Source organism: Lipomyces japonicus (genome assembly GCF_038497905.1).
Source record: "Lipomyces japonicus strain CBS 7319 unplaced genomic scaffold V1514scaffold_68, whole genome shotgun sequence".
Taxonomy (NCBI): Eukaryota; Fungi; Ascomycota; class Lipomycetes; order Lipomycetales; family Lipomycetaceae; genus Lipomyces; species Lipomyces japonicus.
This window is the reverse complement of record NW_027117880.1, coordinates 1-22,056: the sequence shown is the minus strand read 5'-3', so window position 1 is coordinate 22,056 and position 22,056 is coordinate 1. Positions and strand designations below refer to the sequence as shown.

The 22,056-nt window shown below is 42.8% G+C and overlaps 11 protein-coding genes across 11 annotated transcripts; 7 read left to right on the top strand and 4 right to left on the bottom strand.

The window, feature by feature from the left end:
- Positions 1-508: 508 nt before the first annotated feature.
- Positions 509-1,528, top strand: V1514DRAFT_286146 (NADP-dependent oxidoreductase domain-containing protein; the record flags this gene model as incomplete). Its single annotated transcript, XM_066925191.1, has 2 exons — positions 509-677; positions 750-1,528. The coding sequence occupies 2 exons, from the start codon at positions 509-511 to the stop codon at positions 1,526-1,528; spliced, it is 948 nt and encodes a 315-aa protein (XP_066780950.1).
- Positions 1,529-2,062: 534 nt separating this feature from the next.
- V1514DRAFT_202845 (Alpha/Beta hydrolase protein) lies at positions 2,063-3,928 on the top strand. The gene has a single exon (XM_066924677.1). The coding sequence runs from the start codon at positions 2,329-2,331 to the stop codon at positions 3,763-3,765; it is 1,437 nt and encodes a 478-aa protein (XP_066780949.1). The 5' UTR covers positions 2,063-2,328; the 3' UTR covers positions 3,766-3,928.
- Positions 3,929-3,965: 37 nt separating this feature from the next.
- On the bottom strand, positions 3,966-5,307 carry V1514DRAFT_338015 (uncharacterized protein). The gene is made up of 2 exons (XM_066928775.1): positions 4,695-5,307; positions 3,966-4,630 (listed from the first exon to the last, which is right to left on the bottom strand). Exons 1-2 carry the CDS (start codon positions 5,111-5,113, stop codon positions 4,039-4,041), a joined length of 1,011 nt encoding a protein of 336 aa, XP_066780948.1. The 5' UTR covers positions 5,114-5,307; the 3' UTR covers positions 3,966-4,038.
- A 42-nt stretch (positions 5,308-5,349) lies between these two features.
- On the top strand, positions 5,350-6,873 carry V1514DRAFT_338013 (uncharacterized protein). Its single transcript, XM_066928774.1, has one exon. The coding sequence runs from the start codon at positions 5,479-5,481 to the stop codon at positions 6,613-6,615; it is 1,137 nt and encodes a 378-aa protein (XP_066780947.1). The 5' UTR covers positions 5,350-5,478; the 3' UTR covers positions 6,616-6,873.
- A 32-nt stretch (positions 6,874-6,905) lies between these two features.
- V1514DRAFT_322487 (uncharacterized protein) lies at positions 6,906-7,648 on the bottom strand (the record flags this gene model as incomplete). The annotated part of the gene is made up of 2 exons (XM_066926115.1): positions 6,906-7,010; positions 7,436-7,648. 2 exons carry the CDS (start codon positions 7,646-7,648, stop codon positions 6,906-6,908), a joined length of 318 nt encoding a protein of 105 aa, XP_066780946.1.
- Positions 7,649-10,595: 2,947 nt separating this feature from the next.
- On the top strand, positions 10,596-11,597 carry V1514DRAFT_322486 (uncharacterized protein; the record flags this gene model as incomplete). Its single annotated transcript, XM_066926114.1, has 1 exon — positions 10,596-11,597. The coding sequence occupies one exon, from the start codon at positions 10,596-10,598 to the stop codon at positions 11,595-11,597; it is 1,002 nt and encodes a 333-aa protein (XP_066780945.1).
- Positions 11,598-12,303: 706 nt separating this feature from the next.
- Positions 12,304-13,062, top strand: V1514DRAFT_349131 (prenylated rab acceptor PRA1; the record flags this gene model as incomplete). The annotated part of the gene is made up of 4 exons (XM_066929358.1): positions 12,304-12,330; positions 12,489-12,701; positions 12,753-12,864; positions 12,926-13,062. 4 exons carry the CDS (start codon positions 12,304-12,306, stop codon positions 13,060-13,062), a joined length of 489 nt encoding a protein of 162 aa, XP_066780944.1.
- A 647-nt stretch (positions 13,063-13,709) lies between these two features.
- V1514DRAFT_354677 (cytidine deaminase-like protein) lies at positions 13,710-16,271 on the bottom strand. The gene is made up of 4 exons (XM_066929598.1): positions 16,024-16,271; positions 15,806-15,882; positions 15,451-15,749; positions 13,710-15,389 (listed from the first exon to the last, which is right to left on the bottom strand). The coding sequence occupies exons 1-4, from the start codon at positions 16,158-16,160 to the stop codon at positions 14,136-14,138; spliced, it is 1,767 nt and encodes a 588-aa protein (XP_066780943.1). The 5' UTR covers positions 16,161-16,271; the 3' UTR covers positions 13,710-14,135.
- Positions 16,272-16,881: 610 nt separating this feature from the next.
- Positions 16,882-18,044, top strand: V1514DRAFT_299275 (nucleophile aminohydrolase). Its single transcript, XM_066925511.1, has 5 exons — positions 16,882-16,965; positions 17,034-17,082; positions 17,149-17,324; positions 17,390-17,635; positions 17,690-18,044. The coding sequence occupies exons 1-5, from the start codon at positions 16,963-16,965 to the stop codon at positions 17,975-17,977; spliced, it is 762 nt and encodes a 253-aa protein (XP_066780942.1). The 5' UTR covers positions 16,882-16,962; the 3' UTR covers positions 17,978-18,044.
- Positions 18,045-18,084: 40 nt separating this feature from the next.
- On the bottom strand, positions 18,085-19,154 carry V1514DRAFT_337989 (60S ribosomal protein eL15). Its single transcript, XM_066928773.1, has 4 exons — positions 19,109-19,154; positions 19,011-19,036; positions 18,535-18,903; positions 18,085-18,468 (listed from the first exon to the last, which is right to left on the bottom strand). Coding segments are annotated over exons 1-4 (612 nt in total). The 5' UTR covers positions 19,110-19,154; the 3' UTR covers positions 18,085-18,252.
- A 1,687-nt stretch (positions 19,155-20,841) lies between these two features.
- V1514DRAFT_337987 (uncharacterized protein) lies at positions 20,842-22,056 on the top strand (the record flags this gene model as incomplete). Its single annotated transcript, XM_066928772.1, has 1 exon — positions 20,842-22,056. A coding segment is annotated over one exon (1,215 nt), but the record flags the coding sequence as incomplete, so codon positions are not given.

Genomic DNA, 22,056 nt, shown 5'->3' with positions numbered 1-22,056 from the left:
AATTGAAAAAAATATCCTGTAAACGATATTATATCCAAGCTTATTATGAATAATTATCTTTCAGTCCAACTTATATGTACCATATATTAAATATGTAGATGCTTTGCAATTGAGTTACTTACGTTCCGTTCCACTCCTTCTCAATTATAGCTTAGCTAATCCGTTCGTCTAATTTACGTCATAACTTGCTACGTAACTAACATGTTTGGATTGTTTTTCTTGTTAATCAAATCAGTTATACGATTTTCGTAATTTTTAGTGACACACTTGAATTAGATTGATTCGAAAAAAGGCGCTTAAATGGACTATTACGTCGATACACAATGTTGATCATCGCCAACTTTGTCCAAGAATACGTCTGACCCAAAGAATCATATGGTTAGATTATAATGACAATGACGTATTGAAAAAATTTCTGGACATTTATATTGAATTGATGTTTTCTGCTACGACTTTAGAATTTATTAATAAAGTAATAAATAAAAAATTCACTTGATTGATTTTTAAAATGCCAGGAAATAAACCGACAAACAGTACCAAGACTTTTAATTTGAACACTGGTGCCACGATTCCTGCCGTCGGGTTGGGAACGTGGCAGTCAGATAAGAAAAGCGTTGTCGCTGCAGTGAAAGAAGCATTAAAGCTTGGATATCGTCACATTGACACTGCAGCAATCTGTGAGTATACATAAAAAAAAAACAGCACATAATGTGGCAAAAAAGGTTACTGACAATGCAAAATATATATAGACGAAAACGAAGATGCCATTGGACAGGCAATCAAGGAATCCGGAGTTCCTAGAGAACAAATTTTTCTGACCAGCAAGCTCTGGTCGAATTCTCATCGACCGGAAGACGTCGAGAAGGCACTAGACAAAAGCCTGGAATTATTGCAAACAGGTTATCTTGATCTCTATCTAATTCATTGGCCGGTCGCGCTGCGCAATGACGACGGACTGTTTCCCAAAGACAAGTACGGTCACGGCAAAGAAGATCCTACTCATCCATCATACATCGACACATGGCATGCATTGGAAGATCTTTATAAGAAAACTACCAAGGTCCGCCAGATTGGGATTGCAAATTTCACGGTCGGGCAATTAAAGATTTTGTTGAAGCATAGCACCGTGGTGCCAGCGGTTCATCAGATTGAGTGCCATCCGTACCAAACTCAGGCTGAATTGCGCAAACTTGCCAAAGATCGCAACATTCATGTTACTGCTTATTCTCCGTTTGGCAATTTAAACCCGATCTACAGCCGAACAATTGGTGTTGAGCTTGAAGATCCGGTGATTGTTAATGCGGCGGAAAAATATGGAGTCACGCCTAATCAGTTGGCGGTATCCTGGCAAGTTGCGCTAGGCAATTCCGTCATCCCCAAGAGCGTCCATAAGGAGCGAATTGAAGAAAATTTTAAGATTGTTAATTTGGATATTGAGGATGTCTTTTCACTCAGCAAGCTTAACAGGGATCATACGTATAATTCGATCATTGAAACTTTTGGCGACAGGTTTGCTCCCAAAGAATAGGATTGTGATTGACGGCGTTCAATTTATAGCTAAGAAAACAAAGGAATATATTTCAATATTAATTTTGTTTGGCTTTCGTGCACTCGCCCTCTATGTGAAACTATAAAAGGATTCTGCGGTATATGTGTCGGGTAGCCTATTAGCCAATGACATGTACTCGATATATGGCCCGGAAACCGTATATATTTCTGTTTGCAATATATATAGTGGCGTACGCTCTTTGTCATAAGGTTTTAATTTCTTGCCGAAGCAAGGGGAGAAGATATCAAAAACCACGGGCCCACGATATACAGTTGTGTAAGCGAGCAAGACATAAAAACCGTACAGTCTAAACCCCATACAGGCTTCATTCAGCTTTTCATTAATCAGACTGGTATATTGTATGCAACATCGGAAAATGTCTGTCCGTAATGTGCATTTTGATTAAACAAAGCAGAGCTTAATTAAATCAATAAATGCGCCGCAGATGGCCAGGCACAAAAGCAGCGTTTTTTTTTGGTAGTTTTTTAAAGTCCCGCGAAAAGTAAAAAAAAAAAAGGCGTGGCTGATGATAACATCATCAGTTAGCAGAGTTGCATGTAATTAACTAGCCAAATTTCTTCCCTTGCGTTGGCTTTGAACTTGCGTCTTTCACCACAACCTTTGTACGCTCCTTTATTAGCACTTGCCTGTTTATAAATTGTTGCATTTATTTTTGTGAACCGTTGTATCCTGGTTTTTTTTGTATCTGGATGCAGTTATAGAGCATCGAATTTCTCGACTGAACAGAGCCTTTCGACTCAAGGCCACACCTTTCGAGCATGAGGTCGTATTTATTTGACCCAGCTCCGTTACCTTCAAAGCAAACTTCGACTGCCAGCATTGAAGAAGCCGATGATTATGATTTTTCTCATTTAGACGGCGTTGCTAAGGATGAGGATGACCCTTTAAACCCCGGTGCTCCCACGCCAAAGCCTTATCACAATGCCAATCCACTAGTCAAGACAGGTTACCTGCTTCGTGATAAGATCAAATTAGGTTTAAATTCGGCGTGGTTTAGAATACGGAACAGTACAAGAAAGGAACAGGTTATTGCAATTTCTTCCACCGTTGTTATCGCCATCGTGCTTGGATTCACCCTTGGGTATCTTACGCCCGATGACGAGGTCACGCCCGGCGTGTCTCAGTATTATAATCATGAAGACACTGAAGCTCAGGTGGGCATTTCCAGTATTCCTTCAGATACTGACCCAGAGACTGTCGAATTTTTGCAACAACTAAATAGTTCTGATGGTAGCGAAGCCTACGCACAGTATCCAGACGCGCCTGTGACGGACCAACCAGTCGGCGTGACTGGGTTCTTTGGTTCACTGCTTGGGTTTGGAAAATCTTCATATCACAGTACCACATCTTATTACTTATTTGAACAACTGCAAGAATTAGCATTGGTTGATAACACGGCATACTGCATCCCGTATCCTGGAATCACGTCTCCGTTCAACTGCACGCGTGCCTGCAGTTTTTTCTCATCACGGTTTGAATTGGTCACGTCGTTTACTGAGACTGCATTTAAGGAATCAACCACCGGATTTATTGCTGTTGACCATTCTTTGGAAAGCCCTCGGATTTTGGTAGTATTTCGAGGCACGAATTCTCGCAGTGATTGGTTGGTCGACTTAGATACTTACCAAGACCCATATGTGGCCAATGCGTCATTGTATGAGGTACCCGAGTGCGAGTCATGCCGTGTTCATCGAGGGTTTCTGCGTTCGTTTTATGCGACTCAGAAATACGTTGACCCTGTTTTGGCCAATTTGACGGCATCCTATCCAGATTACGAGGTTGTCATCACGGGCCACTCATTAGGCGGAGCTATTGCGATCTTGTTTGGTGTTGACGCTGTTTTGAAAGGATATCATCCAAAAGTCGTCACCTATGGGCAGCCAAGGGTTGGGAATTCTGAGTTTGCCTCATGGGTTGATGATCGGTTTTTCGATTGGCCTGAAAAATTACTTCGGGTTACTCATAGAAACGATCCGGTAGTAAGAGTACCTTTCGGACCTGCGTGGAGACATCATAGCGGAGAGATTTATGTTTCAAAGGGCCCGCTTGCTCCAACTCCGGAGGACTGCTACATTTGTGATGGACAAGAAGATCTTGACTGTTCAGCTGGTGAAGGAATTATTTCGCTTACGCAACTTCGGCGAGCACATGCGGAGTATTTTACTACGATTGGAATATGTCGTTTTCAGATTTAGATTTGACATGAGTTTGTTTGCTGTTTGTTTAGTGTTGTCGTTGGTGTTGATTGCTTAGAAGGGGAGATTACGTTTTATCAATAATTTGCTGCAAATTATACAAAATCCAGGGCATGGATTATATGCTGATATGATGGTATTTGATTTATTTGTTTCATTTTTGGATTTTTGGAGTTTGTTTGTTATAATAATGTCACGTTGCAAAGAATATGAATTTTATTATGAATCACTTGAAAAAAAAATAAAAAATAAAACCTTCACGGTGGCATGTGGTCATACTGAATTTGATAAAGTTTTCCAGTTTGACTGATAAGTCGCAGAAGGGTATGCAGGCAGGATATCTTCACTTGATGAATCAGATGTTGCCAAGATGTTACCAACCTCGGATGTTTCTTGAAGTTCTTGGGTTTGAACAACTGATATATCAGCAGGAACAGATACAGTATCATGCCGTCTTCGATACTGGTGAGACAGATTTGTGTTTGGAGTCTGCGGTGACGCGGACTCTGTATTGGTTTGATCATCAGCCGACGCCGATGCGGCACGTTTTCGTAAACGATCCAAGCATGAATGAATAAATTCAGAAATCGGAGTCCGCCAAGGTTGCGTGGAAGGCACAACAACTTGTTGAGAAACGTTGGAATCATGTTCAAGTTGGCGCGTGGTATTATTCCCATTGCTGTCATGAAATTTGTTGTCGATTCGTTGACAAATAATGAATAAACGAACGTTGCGCAGGAAATGGCAAGCCCAAAACCCTGCGACGGCAGACATGAGTATCAGTGATAACTGAACATGATGACATTGCACTGGTTCCAAAGGCGTGCAGTCTTTATAAAATCTCAACCGTGAAGTTGTCGCAAAACTGTGAACGCTTGTTAGCTTTAAAAAAAAAAAAAAAAAAAAACTCTAGAATGAGGTATAGATACAATGTGATTTGCAAAACGCAAAGCGTAAGGTCGATAATACACAGGTTTCGGTATTCAGTAGTCGGATTCAAATATAGACACGCTAAATAAAATAAAAAGAAAAAAAAAAAGTAGGCAATATTAGATATTGTACTCTTCAACAAAAAAAAATCACAGTGAATTTTACACAGAGCACAGCTACAGGCCAGCAGTATAAACGCTCCTGCCTTGCTTCCAATGCCAGACGACGCATCGTCTGCGCCGTCGGTCAAGTTCGCGGTCGTTGCATCTGGCCCTGTCGCGAACACGATGATGGCCATCACGGAAACAATAACGTTGAAAACATGACCAAACATCCAACTTAACGTGCCACACGTCATGTAGCGAACTTTTGTCTGCGGCATGGCCAAGCTGATTTCGGCCCTGTGCGAAGCCTCCATGGATCAGTTCTATCCGAGGATCCGTGACAAGTAATGCTTCGTTGGGTAAAAATAAATGCGTCCCAACAGTGTTCGGAAGTTCGGAAAACAAAAAGAAGAAAAGGTGGTTTGTTGACAGCCGGCCTTCCTGGGCAACCAGGGGTCGTCGGAGAAGAGCGAACGGCCGAAGCTGTTAATTATTTAGTTAACTTGACAGTAAATAAAGCGTTTCGGCCTAGTGCGAGCGATAACGACGCGAGTCATCCAAGCCGCACGTCCTTATCGCCTTTAATCATCCCATGCAATAATAAATACTGCCTTGATCCACCATTGATCCTATTGATTTCGTTTTTCTTGGCCTGTTTGCAAAACAACAGTAATTTATCATGTCTACAGCCACCTCTACCACTACTACTGCATCGGCTGGTCTTAAGGTCACCCCGCTCCAGAATGCACCATTTGGAGCCGTCGTCACCTTGCCGGTGGAACAGCCTGATCCGGCATATCTATCAGATGACGATTTCAAAAAACTTTATGACGCTGTTCATGAAAATCTTGTCGTTGTAATTCCAAATCAGAAGGACATTGCTCCAGAATCTCAATACATTTTGACAAAACGGTTTGATCCAACATGCGAAGGCGCGTATGGCCACTCCAAGGAGTTCCGCCATGAAAAGTCTGTTCTTCGACGGGATGGGCATTCTTGTCCTTCTCAGCCACAGGTCCAGATTCTCGGTCAAGGTCGTCAAGATGGTCATCTCGGCATCGAAAACTTGGAACTCCGTCATCCCACTCACATGAGCTTCCATCACACTCCGCTCACGGACAGCCAAATCGCCGACGGTAATACTCGCTATTATAGATGGCATATTGACTCTGCTTTATATGGCCTTGCTCCTCCCGTAGTAACCACATTGCTTGGAATTGACTGCCCCAAATCTGAACGGCAAAAGATCCTGTACGAAGACAGCGGCGAGGTTCTCGAAACCGCGCAAGCCGCAACCGCGTTCGCTTCCGGTGCCAACGGGTTTGAACTTCTTTCCGATGAAGACAAGGAATTTGCACTTAATACCACGGTCATATATGCGCCTCACCCATACATCTTTATATCTCCGACCGGCGCCACGTCTGACGGTCTTACCATTGTTTCAGAGGGCAAGGAACTTAGCTTACAGGAACTTCCTGAATGGGAATTGTCAAAAGTTAAGAAGCTACCATTGGTATGGACCAATCCGGTAACTGGCAAGCAACACCTTCAGGTTCACGGATGCTGCATCTGGAAATTGGAGACTCCAGATGGCGTGCAAGAGCTTGAACAAGCACGAAAGACCATTCACCGTTTAATGAGACCCAACATTTCACCAAAACATGTCTATGCTCATGATTGGCAAGAAGGAGACCTTGTCATTTTTTTTAATCGTGGAGTTTGGCATTCGGTTACTGGTCAGTTCGGTCCCGACGGACACAGGCTCATGCATCAATGCAACATTGCTTCCGGGCAAGATCCTGTTTGTGTCAAGTAAGCATCGGCCATTTTTTGTTTTGTTTTTGCCTTTTCGTCCTCCACCCATTTTTTTCTTCTTCTTTTGCTTTGCAATTACAGGGAGGCGTTTTATTAGGATTGGTACTGTTACATCGCAATGGAATATTTTTTTTATTCTGAAATATAATCAATAAACAAAGTAAAAAAAAATCTTGCTTTTAGCTGCTTTGTTGTAAAAGATAACGTGCAAAGTATGGTATAATTAACCATCCACAGCTCAAACCGCATTATTTCTCTACTCGCGAACCCATGAGCAGGGCTAAGTCATGTTCATTTCCTCAGTAGAACAACCGGAATCTCAGTAAAATAAGCATTTTCGATCGCACTTCGAAGAACGTTGCCAAGTGCCGATAAAGAAATTGTCGCTCTCGCATTCTGTACCCGCATCAAAAAAAAACTCATCTTGATACTAAAAGTTGGTCGATTATATGTGGAGGGAAAGTATATCCAAGCTGCAAAAGTTCTTTCATATATCTATTTTTTTTTTGCCCATATATACCTACGTGAACAAGTTTTCTTAAACTCAAGAGTGCTTAAAATCCTCATTTCTATCATCTGCTCGACAGTGTATATTTTCGATTAACTTTCTTTCCCTCCGGCTCATCGATTTTCCATTACATCCATTACAGTAAACCATGCAAACTCATCTATTCATTCTGATTCTCATTCTCCACCTCAGCTTCAGCGTTTTGGTTATCAACATTTTCCCCTGACTAAGCAACTACTTCCTAATTGGACATAATTTTAGCATAAAATAATCACAACAATCAGCCCAGGTGAGGGCTTCAAAAATGACTTACCACGTCTGAAATATCAGTTCCAACACAAACTAAAGACTCATCAATTTTCTTCTCGTATTCTGGAAGAAGACTTTGTTGTCCCTTAGCGGCAGCCGGTTGGTTTTCTTTGTCTTGATCTGGAATCCCGATATGGTCATCGTCATGATTACTATCATCCACAGTTTTCCGTTTCTTAAATGAAAACGGCTTCTTGTTGGTACTCGTATAATACATCTTTCATAGGCAGCGGCCTCGCATGCACAACGGTTTCTATGATATTGTCATTTGACAGCTCGAGTTCATGGATGACACCGTTAGTGCCAGGAACTCGTCGATTTCGAACATAAAAGCTGCGATTATGTACGTATCGTTTCCTAGGCATAAAAAATTTGTGATTTAAGTATAAATTTTAATTTGATAAAATGTGAGTATACCGGAACCGGCATTCAAAAGGAAAGTTCCTTTAATACAATAACCCCTTAATACAATAACCCTATCCCAAGCGAATAAGGAGGTCGTCGATGCGGGGATAGCTGTAGTGTTTTGATTGAGTTGGCGATAATCCACACACAAGGTTTGCGGCCAGTAATGCATCGTATTGTCAAAGCTGAGTGACAATAAAGCGGCAGCGAAAGCTAAGGGATTTGCCGTAGGCACAATGGATGGTAACGGGTAGATGTACCACCTGTTCAATACTGGAAGGTGCGTCAATAAGATGGTTATCGAAAGCAACGACTTTAATAGAAGGCCTTGACGGCTTGGTTTCAATGCCGTGGCGTTGTAGAAAATTGATGACAATGAAATTTGCATCCATGCCAACGTCCACCGTTTTTGAGAGTATAGGTGACAAAATACTGGCGGTTGTGGGTCACGGTTAACTCTACGGTGAACAGGGAAATCTATGGATATGCAACTGAGCACGCGAGGTGGCATGGCTACTTCGGTGTCCACTGTCAAAAATGCGACCTTGCTGGTCGCCCATTAGAATGTTTTTGTGGGGTGGTTGACACCGTACCACACAAGCTTTTACAATGTTTTCATACAATCTAACAACATCACCTACTCAACTACCAGCTCGAGGAGTACTACTTGCTAGGCACGCCTGCGAGCATGGAGAGGTGCACGCCTTTCTCTTGTCCGCGTGATTGTGAGCAGCAAATAACAGGTCGTTGGCAATTTCTCTAGTCAAGTTCACTTTTTTTAGGGTGAAAATGGCCATTTATTTATCATAACAGGATCAACATAAAGAATATACTCTCTTTATCTTATTGAACAGTTATCCATTTCTGCTCTTTATGATCAAATCATTATTAGTATTTATTTATTAAGAGTAACCGTAACATCGGTTGCTTGTTGTTAAGATACGGAACGGCCTTAATGTCACATCACTACTGTGCAGAGCAAACGAATACTTACACCAAACATTTCTTCAGAATTCAATGACCGGAAAATCTATTCATAGAAAGATACGCTGAAGATATTCTACATTCGACACGTATTATTACACAAGGTAGTAATGACATGGTAACACGCGAATAAGTCAATTTCATCTCCAATATAAATAGATCACTGAACGACTAACAGACAACTAATTTTTTACTTTTAATTAGCTTCATTGGCGATGTATTTTTCTTATTGTTGATCGACTTGTTAATCTCGTCGAATGAGTCGACGGTCACGTTGATGGCCGTGTTGACGGTTGTACGGATGGCAGGGCATTATTTGATTCCATAGACAAGAACTCATAGGTTGATGTACAATGTTTTTATTGATCACACCTACTAATTACATAACATTTCTGGTTAATTGAAAGATTTAAATTTGTTCGGTCAAGGACTGGGTTGTTGTGGGTTGTTGTAGGAGCGTCAAATCCATGCAGCAACTCCTTCGTTATCATCCTCAGATAGCTCAGATGATCTATTTTCATTGTAAACAGTACCATTTAAAACGACCTGATTGTTCGCCTGCCATCTCACTGAAATCTTTGTTGGTAGGTATGTCTACATCAACCATGTTTCAATATACGAAATCAGGCTCAATGTCTGCTAGTGCCGATATATCGTCAGAAGTTAAGATATTAGTAGTAAATGTTTCTTCAGTACGAACACTATAATTCTTTTCTATCTGAACAACAACCATATGTTTTAAATCAATTAAGTTCAAACCCCGTTTTGAGAATTTTATTAGCCACTGATTGAAGAGCTTTTTTTTTTGGCTGCTGTCAGCCTGAACAGCTGTTGTTAGAAATCTTCGGAGCCCCTCTCAACAGACCAACCAATTATTAATCAATATTTTTTTTTTATTTTTAAGAAAACTACTCATTTCGATGGAAGTTGGGTGCTGGTCATGCTAAATCTTTTTACAAAAGTCGAGTTAGCTTGATCAAATCTACAAGATGTGTGACACACACCAAAGAGCCCTCTCAAAGCTATCAAAAGATGAAAAACAACAAGAAATGATAAGTCATCTTTTTGTCCAACTATGTGATCATTATATACAGAGTGAGGGGCTCCGAAGCATAAAATTCTATTTCGGTAGAGATATCGTTGCTCTTGCATAGAGTCTATTACCGGGAGATCTCCACAGGTTACTGGGCATAATATGAAACTACTATATTAATGCCCATTCCGCAATTGGATTGGTAAACGTCTATTTATAACAGATTTCGCAACCTCATAATGCGTGATTCTTTCCAGCCATTGTGCTCATCGCAAAGCAAAATAAGTTTAGGCGCATGGTTTGAGCCAGGGGGAGGGCTACATAAACAACATGCATGATAAAAAATGAAATCACGCATTATGAGGTTGCGAAATCTGTTATAAATAGACGTTTACCAATCCAAAATAAATAACTTGCAAGTATAGGAAACACTGAACTTAACTCAGTCCATATACTGATTGAGCGAGTACTTTGTCTAAGCCCGGACTTCTGATTAAAATTGCTTATTTGGCTATAGCATACGCATAAAATAAATAAAAAAAATTTACTGGGAAGAGTTTGAATACAGGGAAGGGAATACACATAGCCAAATAAAAAAATAATGTTTTAAATGTAATAGATGACTAAACGATGATCCCAATAATGCGATGAGCCAACAAGGAATTTAAAATATGCAAAGGTATCAGCCGCCCCTCAAAGAAAAAAAAAAAATTGAAACGCAACGACAGAATAAACGAAAATCATGGCAGATTTTAAAAAGACAAAAAAGAGAGAGGCAAGGACCAAGAAGGATCCGGCGGAACGACCGGCGAAAAAAGTCAAGATTGGTAATATTAATAATAATAATAATAATAATAGTAATACATCACAACCTGATCGGTCATGTTCAGAATTTCATGAATATTTAAGCACGTATGCAACCGCCAGGCATGCATGGAAATTTTCAAAGCAAAAACAAAATTGGATTTTAAGAAATTTGTTTAATGAAAATTATTTACCAATCGAGATTGAAAATCATTTGGCAACATACATTAAAGGCATATTGGGAGGTGCCAGGGATCGAGTTATTAATGAGTTGAAAAATGTTTTGAATGAAAACCAAACCGACAAAATTGATGCGAAACATAAAAAAAATGAAAATGAAAAAGATGAAGAAAATGAAGAGACCGAGACAACGACAACGACGATAAAGGCATCGCCGGAAAAAAAAAGGCGTGCAAAATACTTACTGAGTGAACTGGGATATGACGACAGTGACGATGGAAGTGAAACAGCTATATCAGACGATGAAGATTCTGATACTGAATTAGTCCCCGCCACACCTGTGGATGGTTCAAATTCACCATCATCATCAGACAGCAATTCAGATTCATCTTCAAGCGAAAGTTCTTCATCGGACAGCGATTCCGATTCGTCTTCGAGCGAAAGTTCATCATCATCAGATAGTGATTCAGACTCATCTTCGGATTCGTCTTCCAGCGATGGTTCGGACTCGTCCTCGGATTCACTCTCAGATAGTGATTCAGATTCATCTCCAAGCAAAAGCTCATCATCTCCAAGCAAATTAGATTTATCGTCAAGTGAAAGCTCATCATCAGATAGTTCATCAGATAGTTCATCAGATAGTTCATCATCAGACAGTTCATCATCAGACAGTTCATCATCAGATAGCTCATCATCCAACGAGAGCTCATCATCAGGCGAAAGCTCATCATCGTCCGAGTCTGAATCTGAGTCTGAATAAGATATTAATGACAAGCATGTTAGATTCTGAAGTACGATTTGTGGCGGGCGCGTTGATAAGCTCTTGCAGAAAGAGACTTGCTCATGAAATATGTTGTGCTCAAGCCCAAGTTTTGAGACAACTTAGTGATGGTTTAATAGGTCCGATATTCAAAGGAAAAAAAGTATAATGGTTTTGATAATGGTTTTGTGAATTTTGAGATTTTACTTTTAATATATCTTTACGATTTATTTTGTCGATTCAGCATTTGGAAAGGAAAACAATATTTGCATTATTTTAATAAAGCTCGACGCAGAAAACTATTAGTTCATGCGATTGATACGTTTTTACAATCTTGCATTGGCCATATAACTCGATTGTTTATCACTAAACTTATTTTATATGACGATTATTTTTGCTTTAAATCTAGTAACTCGGCATGAGAAAAATAAAACCTATACCAAATGTGAACACAACGGGCAAATATTTACTTGTAACATAAGCATTATCGATACTGGACAACGGACGATCCAATATTATTGTCATTGAATATACGTAACAAGGTTCACCTAACCCGGCAGCTGTAGGAAATCGGTTTGCCCGGTTTTGGTCAACTTCTTGGACCCCCCTTGTCTAATAAATTTGTATTTGCAACAAATCTGCTCAAGATATTGACTCTGCGTGACGTATAAATATATACATTGTATTGAAGGGGAAAATTAATAATATGAGTATTCGATTTACAAATATTCAGGTAAATGCAGAGATCGGGGTTTGATATGTTTAGCGATTCAAAGAGCTAATTTTGAGAATTCAGGTCCAACAATTTGTTGAACGGTTCAAAGTACGTATTTAATGGAATGATTTTTGATGCTTTATTTGACATAATGAGAACTAAACATTTAATAACAGACCGATTCGACATTGCTCAGGAATCGAGTGGGCGATATTCGTCCGGTTCACGAATTTTTCGATTTCAAGCGCGTGTCCAAGCCCAAAAACATTAACGAAGTCCAAGGACGGGTCACGTACAACTTGACTTACTTCTCTGCCAATTATTTGATTGTTTTTGCCATATTGTCAGTATATTCGTTACTGCGTAATTTGTTGTTGCTGTTTGTCCTTGTATGTTCAACGTCGAGACATGTTATTTAAATGCTGCTAATGCTGGTTAAGATTTTGGTCGCTGGTAGTTTGTATGGAATCAGCATGTTGAAAGGAAATGATCTCAATCTTGGGTTCACTCGACTGACAACGTCTCAACTTTACGTTGCGCTTACCGTCATCGGTAAGTTGACAAACTTGCTAATAATTTTCAATTTTTGTTTCTAACTGAATTGTCACTCCAGCTGTTCCGCTTGGATTTATAGCTTCTCCGATATCCACCATATTATGGTTACTAGGTGCCGCCACGGTAGCCATTATTGGTCATGCGGCGTTCTTGGATCGGCCGATCGAGAATGCTTTTTCTGGCGAAGCCGTCTAGACCAAGGAACGCAAGCAGATGCCGTGGGAGGAGAAGGGGTGTCTGCGTCTAGACGGTTGGAAGGTATTACGGGACGGAGGCATAGATGGTTCTGGAAGCGGAGGAAATCGAGTAACGGTGGTAATGATAGAGAAACAGGAACGATATATGTTACGAGAGAGCAAAACGCGGGGCCATCTTTGAGACAAGCAGACACGGTGCTTCGCGATGAACATGGCAACAAGTACGTGGTTCTTGAAACACCACCACCACTACCGCCGCCAGCGTTACCAGCACGGACAACGACATTACATGTTACCAAGTCTCGTCACCAACCGGCACGATCGCTTGCCGAACCAGAGTTTAGTAATAATGCTAGGCCATCACGACACGTTTCGGAAGGCGAGCATGTGCGCCATGCGTCGCCACGAGCGACGTCATTGGCCGTCAACGCGAGTCGGTATGATAATGATGCATGGTATGTTACTCAAACACGATCAGGTTCGGCATCTGGTCGTCGAATAGTCAGCGAGCCAGGCGTGCGTTATCATGATCATGTTTTTTCGGACTCATCAGCCAGGCAGGAAAACATTACCGAACAACCTGGAACTGTCATACGTCGCAAACGAGAAACCCGTCGTTAAGGCTCTCTCTTAATCATTATTGTTTCTGGAATGTATATTTTTTTTTCTTTTTACAAATTAGTATTATTTACAATACATCAATGGATCAACCAATGTCTTAGTTTGATCGTACCGAGAAATCAAAAAACAGAACATGTTGTAAAAACAATTGACGATAGGTTGATTCATGTCATGCTCATAGGCAAGGCTGTCTCACTTGTTTCAAGCGCTTACGAATTCCGTGGTAGATTAGTTTTCTTATCAAAAAAAAATCACGTTGAATTATTTCCGCTTTTTTTTTTAGTTCATATTCTTGTAACATTACGATTGTTAATTGAAAACAAACAAACAGACAAAAACAAAACCCCTTGAGTTAATTATTTGAACCCTCCCATGACCGGCGAAAAGCGTTGTTTAAAAAAAAAAACCTTTTTCTTAAATATATAGAAAGATATGAAGAAATGAAATGTTTTAATGGTGGAAAAGACGAACGTGATTCTCAACATAGACAATGTCCTTTGAATCAGCAGCCGTGAACACGGCGTCATCCTGAACGGAACCACTTGGGGCAGCAATATACTTGACGCCACTCTTGGCAGCCCTGTAGACGTTATCCGGGAATGGGAAAAAAGCATCGGACGAAAGTGCCACGCCATCAAGCTTGGACAACCATTCTTTCCGTTCTTCAGTTGAAAGTGGCTCGGGCACGTTCACGAACTTGGATTCGTACTCGCTCTTTTCTGGTTCCTCGGTCGGAATGTTGTTGGAAACGTAAAGGTCGATCGCGTTGGACTTGTCCGGACGCTTGGTACCCTTCTGCCATTTGAAAGCCAGCACGCGCGGGTGTTGTCTCAGCCACCAGTTGTCAGCCTTGTCACCGGCAAGACGAGTGCAATGAATTCGGGATTGCTGGCCGGCTCCGAGACCGATGAGCATACCGTTCTTGGCGTACGCGACAGAGTTGGATTGCGTGTACTTAATCGCGATGGTGGCGACGATGAGGTCAGTGATTGCGCTGTCAGGCAAGTTCTTGTTTTTGGACACAATGTCCTTAAAAGACGCGGAGTTGATGAACGCGTCGTTTCGCTTCTGTGCCAACGAAATGCCGTATACCTGTCGGGTCTCGACAGGTTCAGGAGTGTAAGCTGGGTCGATCTCAAGAATCGTGTACTTGCCACCTTTCTTCTTTTTAAGGATCTCGAGAGCTTCCGGTGTATAGCTCGGAGCAACCACGCCGTCGGAGACTTCACGGGAAATAATCTTGGCCGTGGTCACGTCGACCGTGTCGGACAAAGCGATCCAGTCACCGAACGAGCTCATTCTGTCGGCACCACGAGCGCGAGCGTATGCAATGGCAAGCGGAGTCAAATCCTCGTCAGCAATGTCGTCAACGAAGTAAATCTTCTTTTCAACGTCGGACAAAGGAACCGCCACTGCAGCGCCAGCTGGTGAAACATGCTTGAATGAGGCAGCAGCAGGAAGATTAAGAGAAACAGAAAGTTCCTTGACAAGAGGCCATGAGTTGAGAGCGTCAAGAAGATTGATGTAACCAGGCGAACCGGCAAGAACCTTGAAGGGCAATTCGCCATTCTTGACGTAAGCCTGCGCAGGCTTCTGGTGAGGGTTGGCACCATATCTCAGGGTTAACTGTGACTTTGATTCGGCATACTTCTTGCGGAAAAAATCTGCAATGGCGGCATCGTATTCAGCAGTGTGTTCGAAAGCCTTATCAACATGTTTAATAAAAAAGTAATTTCAACAACATGACAATATGTATAGTGCTCACCTTCAACGCATACGAGTTTCTGGCTTGGGGCGTGATTTCGCCGCTGTCGAGTTGCTCAAGGAACGACGGGTAGTCAGACGGATCAGAAAGGATGGTGACTCTGGCGTGGTTCTTCGCAGCAGCACGAAGAAGCGTGACGCCACCAATGTCAATCTCCTCAACGGCTTCATCAATGGTGACGTTGACCTTGGCAATTGTCTCCTTGAAAGGGTAGAGGTTGCACACAACGTAGTCGACCTTTTCGATGCCTTGCTCGGCAAGATCGTGCTCGTCGGATTCAATGTCACGAGCCAAAATACCTAAAACAAGCACCAGTCAGAAACGAGCAATTGTCAGCTAAAGGGAGCACAATTACCAGCATGAACGGCAGGGTGAAGAGTCTTGACTCTGCCTGAAAGCATCTCCGGAGCGTGAGTAATGGCGCTCACATCCCTACACGAAAGAAATAATAAAAAGTTAGATACTGCGTGACCACATCCCAATTTACATCCCGCAAGGAAACCTTGCATGAAGACCAAAAAAATAAAATATATTGGCAAGAGGAGTTGTTGATTTTGGGCTCGGTGAACTTACTCCACGGGGAAACCAGCTTCACGCACGAGCTTTGCGGTGCCTCCGGAGGCAAGTAGCCGGATGTCATGCTTGACCAGACCTTTTGCAAGGTCAAGCAAGCCAGTCTTGTCATAGACAGAAAGAATTGCAGTCTTCATAATGGGCAGAAATTAACTTTGTTGATGATTTAAAAAGAATAATTGCAATAGATCCGTTTCTTCTTTCCTTTCTTGCTCTGTCGATAACGTGCAATATAAATTTTTTTTTTTTCCCTTCTTTGAGGGTTAAGTTTTTGCGGTCGAATTTTGCTTTTCCACGATGACGTTTAGCGTTTAGCGTTTAGGGTCTAGGGTCCAGGGCTTAGGGCCAGGGCTAGTACGAAGTCGCGCGCGGTGCGTGTGTCATGGCATAAGTGAGCCAATGACTGTGACATGGCGTTGGTATAAATTCTTTACCTGCGCTCACGCTACCATCTTTTTTTTTTTTTCCTTAACGCAAAAACCAACATTCAATCGGCACAACTAATTTTGGTTGTGCTGTTAAAAGCATTCCTACGAGATGTACCCGTTTCTGGAGAATATCCATGAAATATGTGAATTTGTCATGGTTGAATGGAGAACAAACAATGAATCTTGGGTGCAGCGGGCTTTCTGTGCGTCTGATTACGGACGCCTAAGGAGTACCCTTCGTGGACCCGGATGAGGCTCGGTGCAATGATTCGTCGGACATTCTGTTAGAAATTAATGCATTATTATTATATTATATATCCATATAGCACGTACTCAGTAAAAAATTGTAAAAGTGGACGGACAGTAAAAAACTGTGTCTGTGGCTGGAGCATGTGGCTTGTACTCGTCCTGGCTCGCACGGCTTCCATTGTGAATCTCGAAGAGAAACGTGAATCGTGATGCTCCTCTTGTCATCCCAACACCCTTATTGAATCTCCATAAGCTATTCATAATGGTACTTGTTCCGCCGAGCACGGCTTGCTGCTCTCTTTTTGTTTTTTTTCATTAACACGTCTGGTTTAGACTTCGATTGGAACTGGTTACGATCTTTCAAACTCAGTATTTAGTCCTGGTGGGTTGAGGTTTTTCTTATCCAAAAGCGCTCGATTGATATGCTGACATTGTGCCTTTAATGCAGACGGCCGAAACTTTCAAGTTGAATATGCCAGTAAGGCTGTTGAGGCCGATGGAACGTCTATTGGCATTAGATGCAAGGACGGTGTTGTTTTCGCTGCCGAGAAGCTCGTGTCATCAAAGCTTCTGGTCCCAGGCGCCAACAAGAAGATTCAAACTATCGACAAGCACATTGGTGTGGTAAGTTTTTTTTTTTTAATTTCAAATCAATATACACTGTGACATGTGTTTTAATTTTTTTTTAGGCGTATTCTGGATTGACTCCCGATGGCCGCCATTTCGTTAACCGTGGCCGGTCAGAGTCAAACACTTATCGCCGCTCCTACAAGGTACCTATTAGCGTGAGTTCAATTGCCGATCGACTGGCAGGCTACGTGCAAGCATATACATTGTACAGTTCCGTTCGACCGTTTGGCGTGTCAGCCATCGTCGGCGGCGTCGATGAATCCGGTCCAAAGCTGTACACGATCGAGCCATCCGGAGCCTACTGGGTAATGTTCAATTTTTTTTTTTTCATTTGTCTTTTTATTTGCTAACTTTTACAGGGATACTATGGAGCTGCGACCGGCAAGGGCAGGCAAGCTGCCAAATCAGAACTAGAAAAGCTTGATTTGCCGAATATTAGTGCCCGTGATGCGGTCAAGGCAGCTGCTAAGATCATTTATACCGCTCATGAAGATTCCAAGGACAAGGACTTTGAACTTGAAATATCATGGGTCAGCACGTCGGAGACAAATGGGCTTCATCAATTCGTGCCCAAGGATCTTCTCGAAGAAGCTGAACGACTGGCAAGAGATGATGAAGATGAGGACGAAGAGATGCAAGAGGATTGAATTGAATAATACCGGTTCATTGTACCATAGCATTGAGTTAAACTAATACAAGGCATATATAAATATATTGACGGTTGTTTTGTATTACTTGTTTTTACATTTTACAATTTAAAATTCGAATCGTGGTAAGATTTCATTAAAATACCTTAGCATACATATACATTTTAACGCACCATTAATACTGCACACATTTTTTTTATACCACCATACTTTTGACCATGAATCGAACCACATGTTTATGAAAAAACCACCCATCAAGCTTTTGAAGCACCAGTCTAACGGTATCTCCAAAGGCTGAGGGTGTTGTGCTTCTTCCAGGTGTGTCTTCTGCCAGAAGCGGTCTTGTGATAACCGTGTCCCTTCTTGATACCTCTGGAAGCCTTTCCAGCGGAGGTAAGGCCACGAGATTCGCGGTGCTTGTGAACAGGGTTGGCGATCCAGTTGTACTTGGCGCTGTTTCTGATGGCGTTGTGCTGGGGATCAACAAGAATCTAAACCACCAAGTTAGTATTAAACCAGAACGGCCATTCATAAATCCTTCGTAAATGATTACGTACGACTTCGTAGTATTTGTAAGTAGAGTCCTGGTTAACCCAGTACGAGTTCAAAACGCGAAGATTGGGAGCCTTGCGTCCGACTCTTTCCTCAGCGGTCGTGCGGAGGGATCTCTGGTACTTGAGCTGGTTAATACCCATGTTGGTGGGCTTACCATAGGTGGCACCCTTGGCAGCAGGTTTCTTGCGGCCACCTCTTCTAACACGGACTCTGTAGATGACGAATCCCTGCTTGGCCTTGTAACCGAGACGACGGGCCTTGTCGGGACGGGATGGGCGGCTCGCACGGTGGATAACGTTCAATTGACGGTATTCCCAGCAACGAACACGAAGAAGAAAGCGGAGAACATCAGACTGCTTCTTGCGTTGCAGCTATATAAATAATAAAAGAATAAAACTTGTGAGCAAAACTGAACAAATAACCGGAATGCCAAAACTAGCACTGGCGGCATGAGTTTGTATAAATTTGGAATATTTACCTCCTCGAGATATTTGTAGGCACCCACTAATAACCCCGTTAGTTCACTACTCACTCCTAAACTCGCCCACTTAATTTATTTAACCCATGATCACTTACTTGTTTGCTGATTGACCGGTTGTGTTGTCGTCGGTTTGGTTTTTGAATCTGAAATACGCAAGACCCAATTTTTTCGACAATTCGGCAGGACGATTCGCGGTTGTCGCCGCACCGCACGCCTTAGCCCTAACGCGCTTGCCGTGTGACTGCGTTTTATTAGGGTTTTACACAACTGCCGGGTCGGCATAACCGTGGCAGCAACCGGTGCGGTTACTCAGGGGTCACTTTGGCAAGTCAGGGGCAACTCGATCTAGATATCATTCTCCAACTAAGACTTTATATTACTTTGTCTACGTCAATAGTATTCAAAGTCATGGTTAAAGATAATTACAGTTCTATCTATTTAACTGTGAATAGTGTATTTGGTAAAGTTGGTGAAGATTCCGATCTACAGGCCGAGGGCCGAAGCTGGGATTACCTTGGCCTTAAAGCAGTTCCATATCCAAGGAGAGCGTCCTGCAGCTACAGACTTTATTAATAAAAATGCCCCAGGCATATCCCTAGACATGAAAAAAAAACATTACGTTTTTTTATTCCTTTTCCCCTTCTTTCCCTCCGTTAAACGTTGAACAAAGATGTTATAGGGTACCGTGTCATGTCCGCCGACCACTTAGCATCGATATTCACCTCTGGTGTTGCGTGATTGAAAGGACATCTTTATCCTTGGTGTTCAGATGAAGTAAAAATATGTGTATTGAACTTGGTACTGATACTGTAGTGAAGGTTCGTCGTGTTTGCTAATTAAACGTTTTGATTTAATCAAATTACTAAGCTTAATGATCACGACTTGCAAGAAAAATACCTGGTCAAGTAAACGTCTGTTTATTTATACACAGTGCTCTCGTTAGCACTTTGCAAAGTCCAACACGAGATCAACTACACGCCAGACACACATGGAAAACCAATAATGACCCAAAAAAAAAAGATTTTGCAATGTCCGGCGCGAGCTGTTATATATTCTGCTTATGCTCCTCAAAGTATATCCCTCTGTGTTGTTGTTGATTAACAACAACTCCAATTGTGTACTCGATCATGTACTCGAGGGAACGATCTAAATCACCTGCCTCCGCAGCGAGAGGCCGCAACTTTGTTCCCTGTCGCGTCTAGGCCGTCGGGTGCAGGCTCTCGACATGTAATAAACTGATAAATACGCCTCAAATGATGTGAAAGGTCATGCCTTTAAAGGGAAGTAGAACAGCCTGGTGGCAGGTGTACAGGATGTGCTACATATGGATCAACTGTATGGTGCAAATTGTAGCACGGACCATGATGAGTGTCGCGACTGCCGATTGCCATTTCCAAACCAGACACACATCAGAACACTAGCGCTGCGGGTCCAGGAGTCCCCCAGGGCTGACGCTGTTGCAGATATGATGCCTTGGCCCAGACATGCGATGAAGACTGGGCGAGAGCAGGTCACGTACCCAAAAATATTCTAAAGGACTGCATAACTTGTAAATCCACACTGAACCCGCACCGCTGAGCTTGGCAAATAAATCCTGCAGACTAAAGCCGCCGCGGTTAGTTAGTAGGTAGAGCCATGATTCCCGCACTCAGTCTCGTTGTTCAACGCCCCCATATTGTGGAAACAGCAGCTTTATGAATCTTGTCTAAAGTCGATGCAAGTGCGGCATGAAATTAGTCAAGAAAACCGATCTTGAAATAGGCAAGTTTTGTCAACTATTCAGCACGCTGTGCGAAGGAAGGAGATCATAGTCCAGGGATGGATTTCCATGAAGAAGTGGGCCCTCCGGGGCCTAAACAACCAAACTGTGGCTGCGAGCTCTCTTCAAAACAGGCCCACATATGCTCAGGTAGCTACTTCCCCGCCAGAGGGAGGGAACCATCGTCATGACGAGGCGGGCAGTCAAAATGCTCGCGGGCAGTTTGATCTACGTCTTAACGCTCGACACCCGAACACGATGGTGTATGAGAACGTTCCAGCTCCTATCAGCCAATCCGTCCTTGAAGCCGCTTTCCAGCGCGAGTTCGGTGGCTCTCCTGGTATGTACTCTCTCTCGGCTGGAGGCCGCCATTTTGCCTTCGAGATCGCACTTGACTCGGAAACTGAGCTCAGCACCATCATTGCGACTCCTTTAAAAGTTCTCCCTAGATTGTCCTCCCTCACAGCTTGCTACCTTCCTACAGCTGAAGAGTTGAAAAACTATCAGGTTTTGCGGGTTTCCCACGTTCCTCCATTCGAGGACGCTTCCCGGCTTCGCGATTTTTTGAAGCCTTTGTTCGAGCCTTACGGTGAGATCCTCGAAATCGAACCGGTTTTTTTTCAAAACGTTACCGTCAAAATCAAAACTGGAGGGTATTTGGTGAATTTCAAATTAGCGGATCTAGATAAACCTGTCCCTAATTCTCTCGAGTGCACTGCCCGCAACTCGACATTTCCTTTAATCGTTCGCCTCGATGGCAAAACAAATCCTGATGGATGCTACTTTTGCCACTCACCCCGATATGTCCGCAGAACTTGTCCGGCGGCTTCTCCTTGCCGCTTCTGCCAGTCTAGGCTCATTTTTTGGGTACGCTACCCGCAACGCAAGGAGCAGCACCCAAGCGAGACAAAGCCACAGGCTCGCTCTCACAATCATCGGGAGTTTACCCCAGACTCTTCGCGCACCCCCCTTCCTGAGACGACAATCTCTAAACCTCGCTGGAATCTGGGTCCGATTCCGACTTTAGCTGCTTTTATAGCCAGCTTAGAAAAGGCGGTTCCAAGAGGTCACACCAAGACCACTCGCTCGATCTCTACCCCTTCGCGGGCTCGCGCTCCGGTACATTTATCAGAAGATTGCGACACCCCGGGGCCGCTAGCCTCAGAGCCTATCCCACATGACGGGCAATCCTCTGGAGCTAAAGAGACTCTAGAACCGCCTTTGACGTCCCCGCAGAATTCATCTGAAACTGTCTCCTCTCAGGCAACTTATGTCGACGATAAT

Coding starts and splice junctions, on each gene's coding strand:
- V1514DRAFT_202845 (XM_066924677.1), top strand. CDS start 2,329: ATGAGGTCGTATTTATTTGACCCAGCTCCGTTACCTTCAAAGCAAACT.
- V1514DRAFT_338015 (XM_066928775.1), bottom strand. CDS start 5,113: ATGGAGGCTTCGCACAGGGCCGAAATCAGCTTGGCCATGCCGCAGACA. Junction 4,631..4,694: donor TGCGTTTTGCAAATCACATT/GTATCTATACCT, acceptor AAGCGTTCACAG/TTTTGCGACAACTTCACGGT.
- V1514DRAFT_338013 (XM_066928774.1), top strand. CDS start 5,479: ATGTCTACAGCCACCTCTACCACTACTACTGCATCGGCTGGTCTTAAG.
- V1514DRAFT_354677 (XM_066929598.1), bottom strand. CDS start 16,160: ATGAAGACTGCAATTCTTTCTGTCTATGACAAGACTGGCTTGCTTGAC. Junction 15,883..16,023: donor GAAGCTGGTTTCCCCGTGGA/GTAAGTTCACCG, acceptor TCTTTCGTGTAG/GGATGTGAGCGCCATTACTC. Junction 15,750..15,805: donor TCACCCTGCCGTTCATGCTG/GTAATTGTGCTC, acceptor TGCTTGTTTTAG/GTATTTTGGCTCGTGACATT.
- V1514DRAFT_299275 (XM_066925511.1), top strand. Junction 17,325..17,389: donor TCGACAAGCACATTGGTGTG/GTAAGTTTTTTT, acceptor ATTTTTTTTTAG/GCGTATTCTGGATTGACTCC. Junction 17,636..17,689: donor AGCCATCCGGAGCCTACTGG/GTAATGTTCAAT, acceptor TAACTTTTACAG/GGATACTATGGAGCTGCGAC.
- V1514DRAFT_337989 (XM_066928773.1), bottom strand. Junction 18,904..19,010: donor CCTACAAATATCTCGAGGAG/GTAAATATTCCA, acceptor TTATTTATATAG/CTGCAACGCAAGAAGCAGTC. Junction 18,469..18,534: donor CTTACAAATACTACGAAGTC/GTACGTAATCAT, acceptor TTGGTGGTTTAG/ATTCTTGTTGATCCCCAGCA.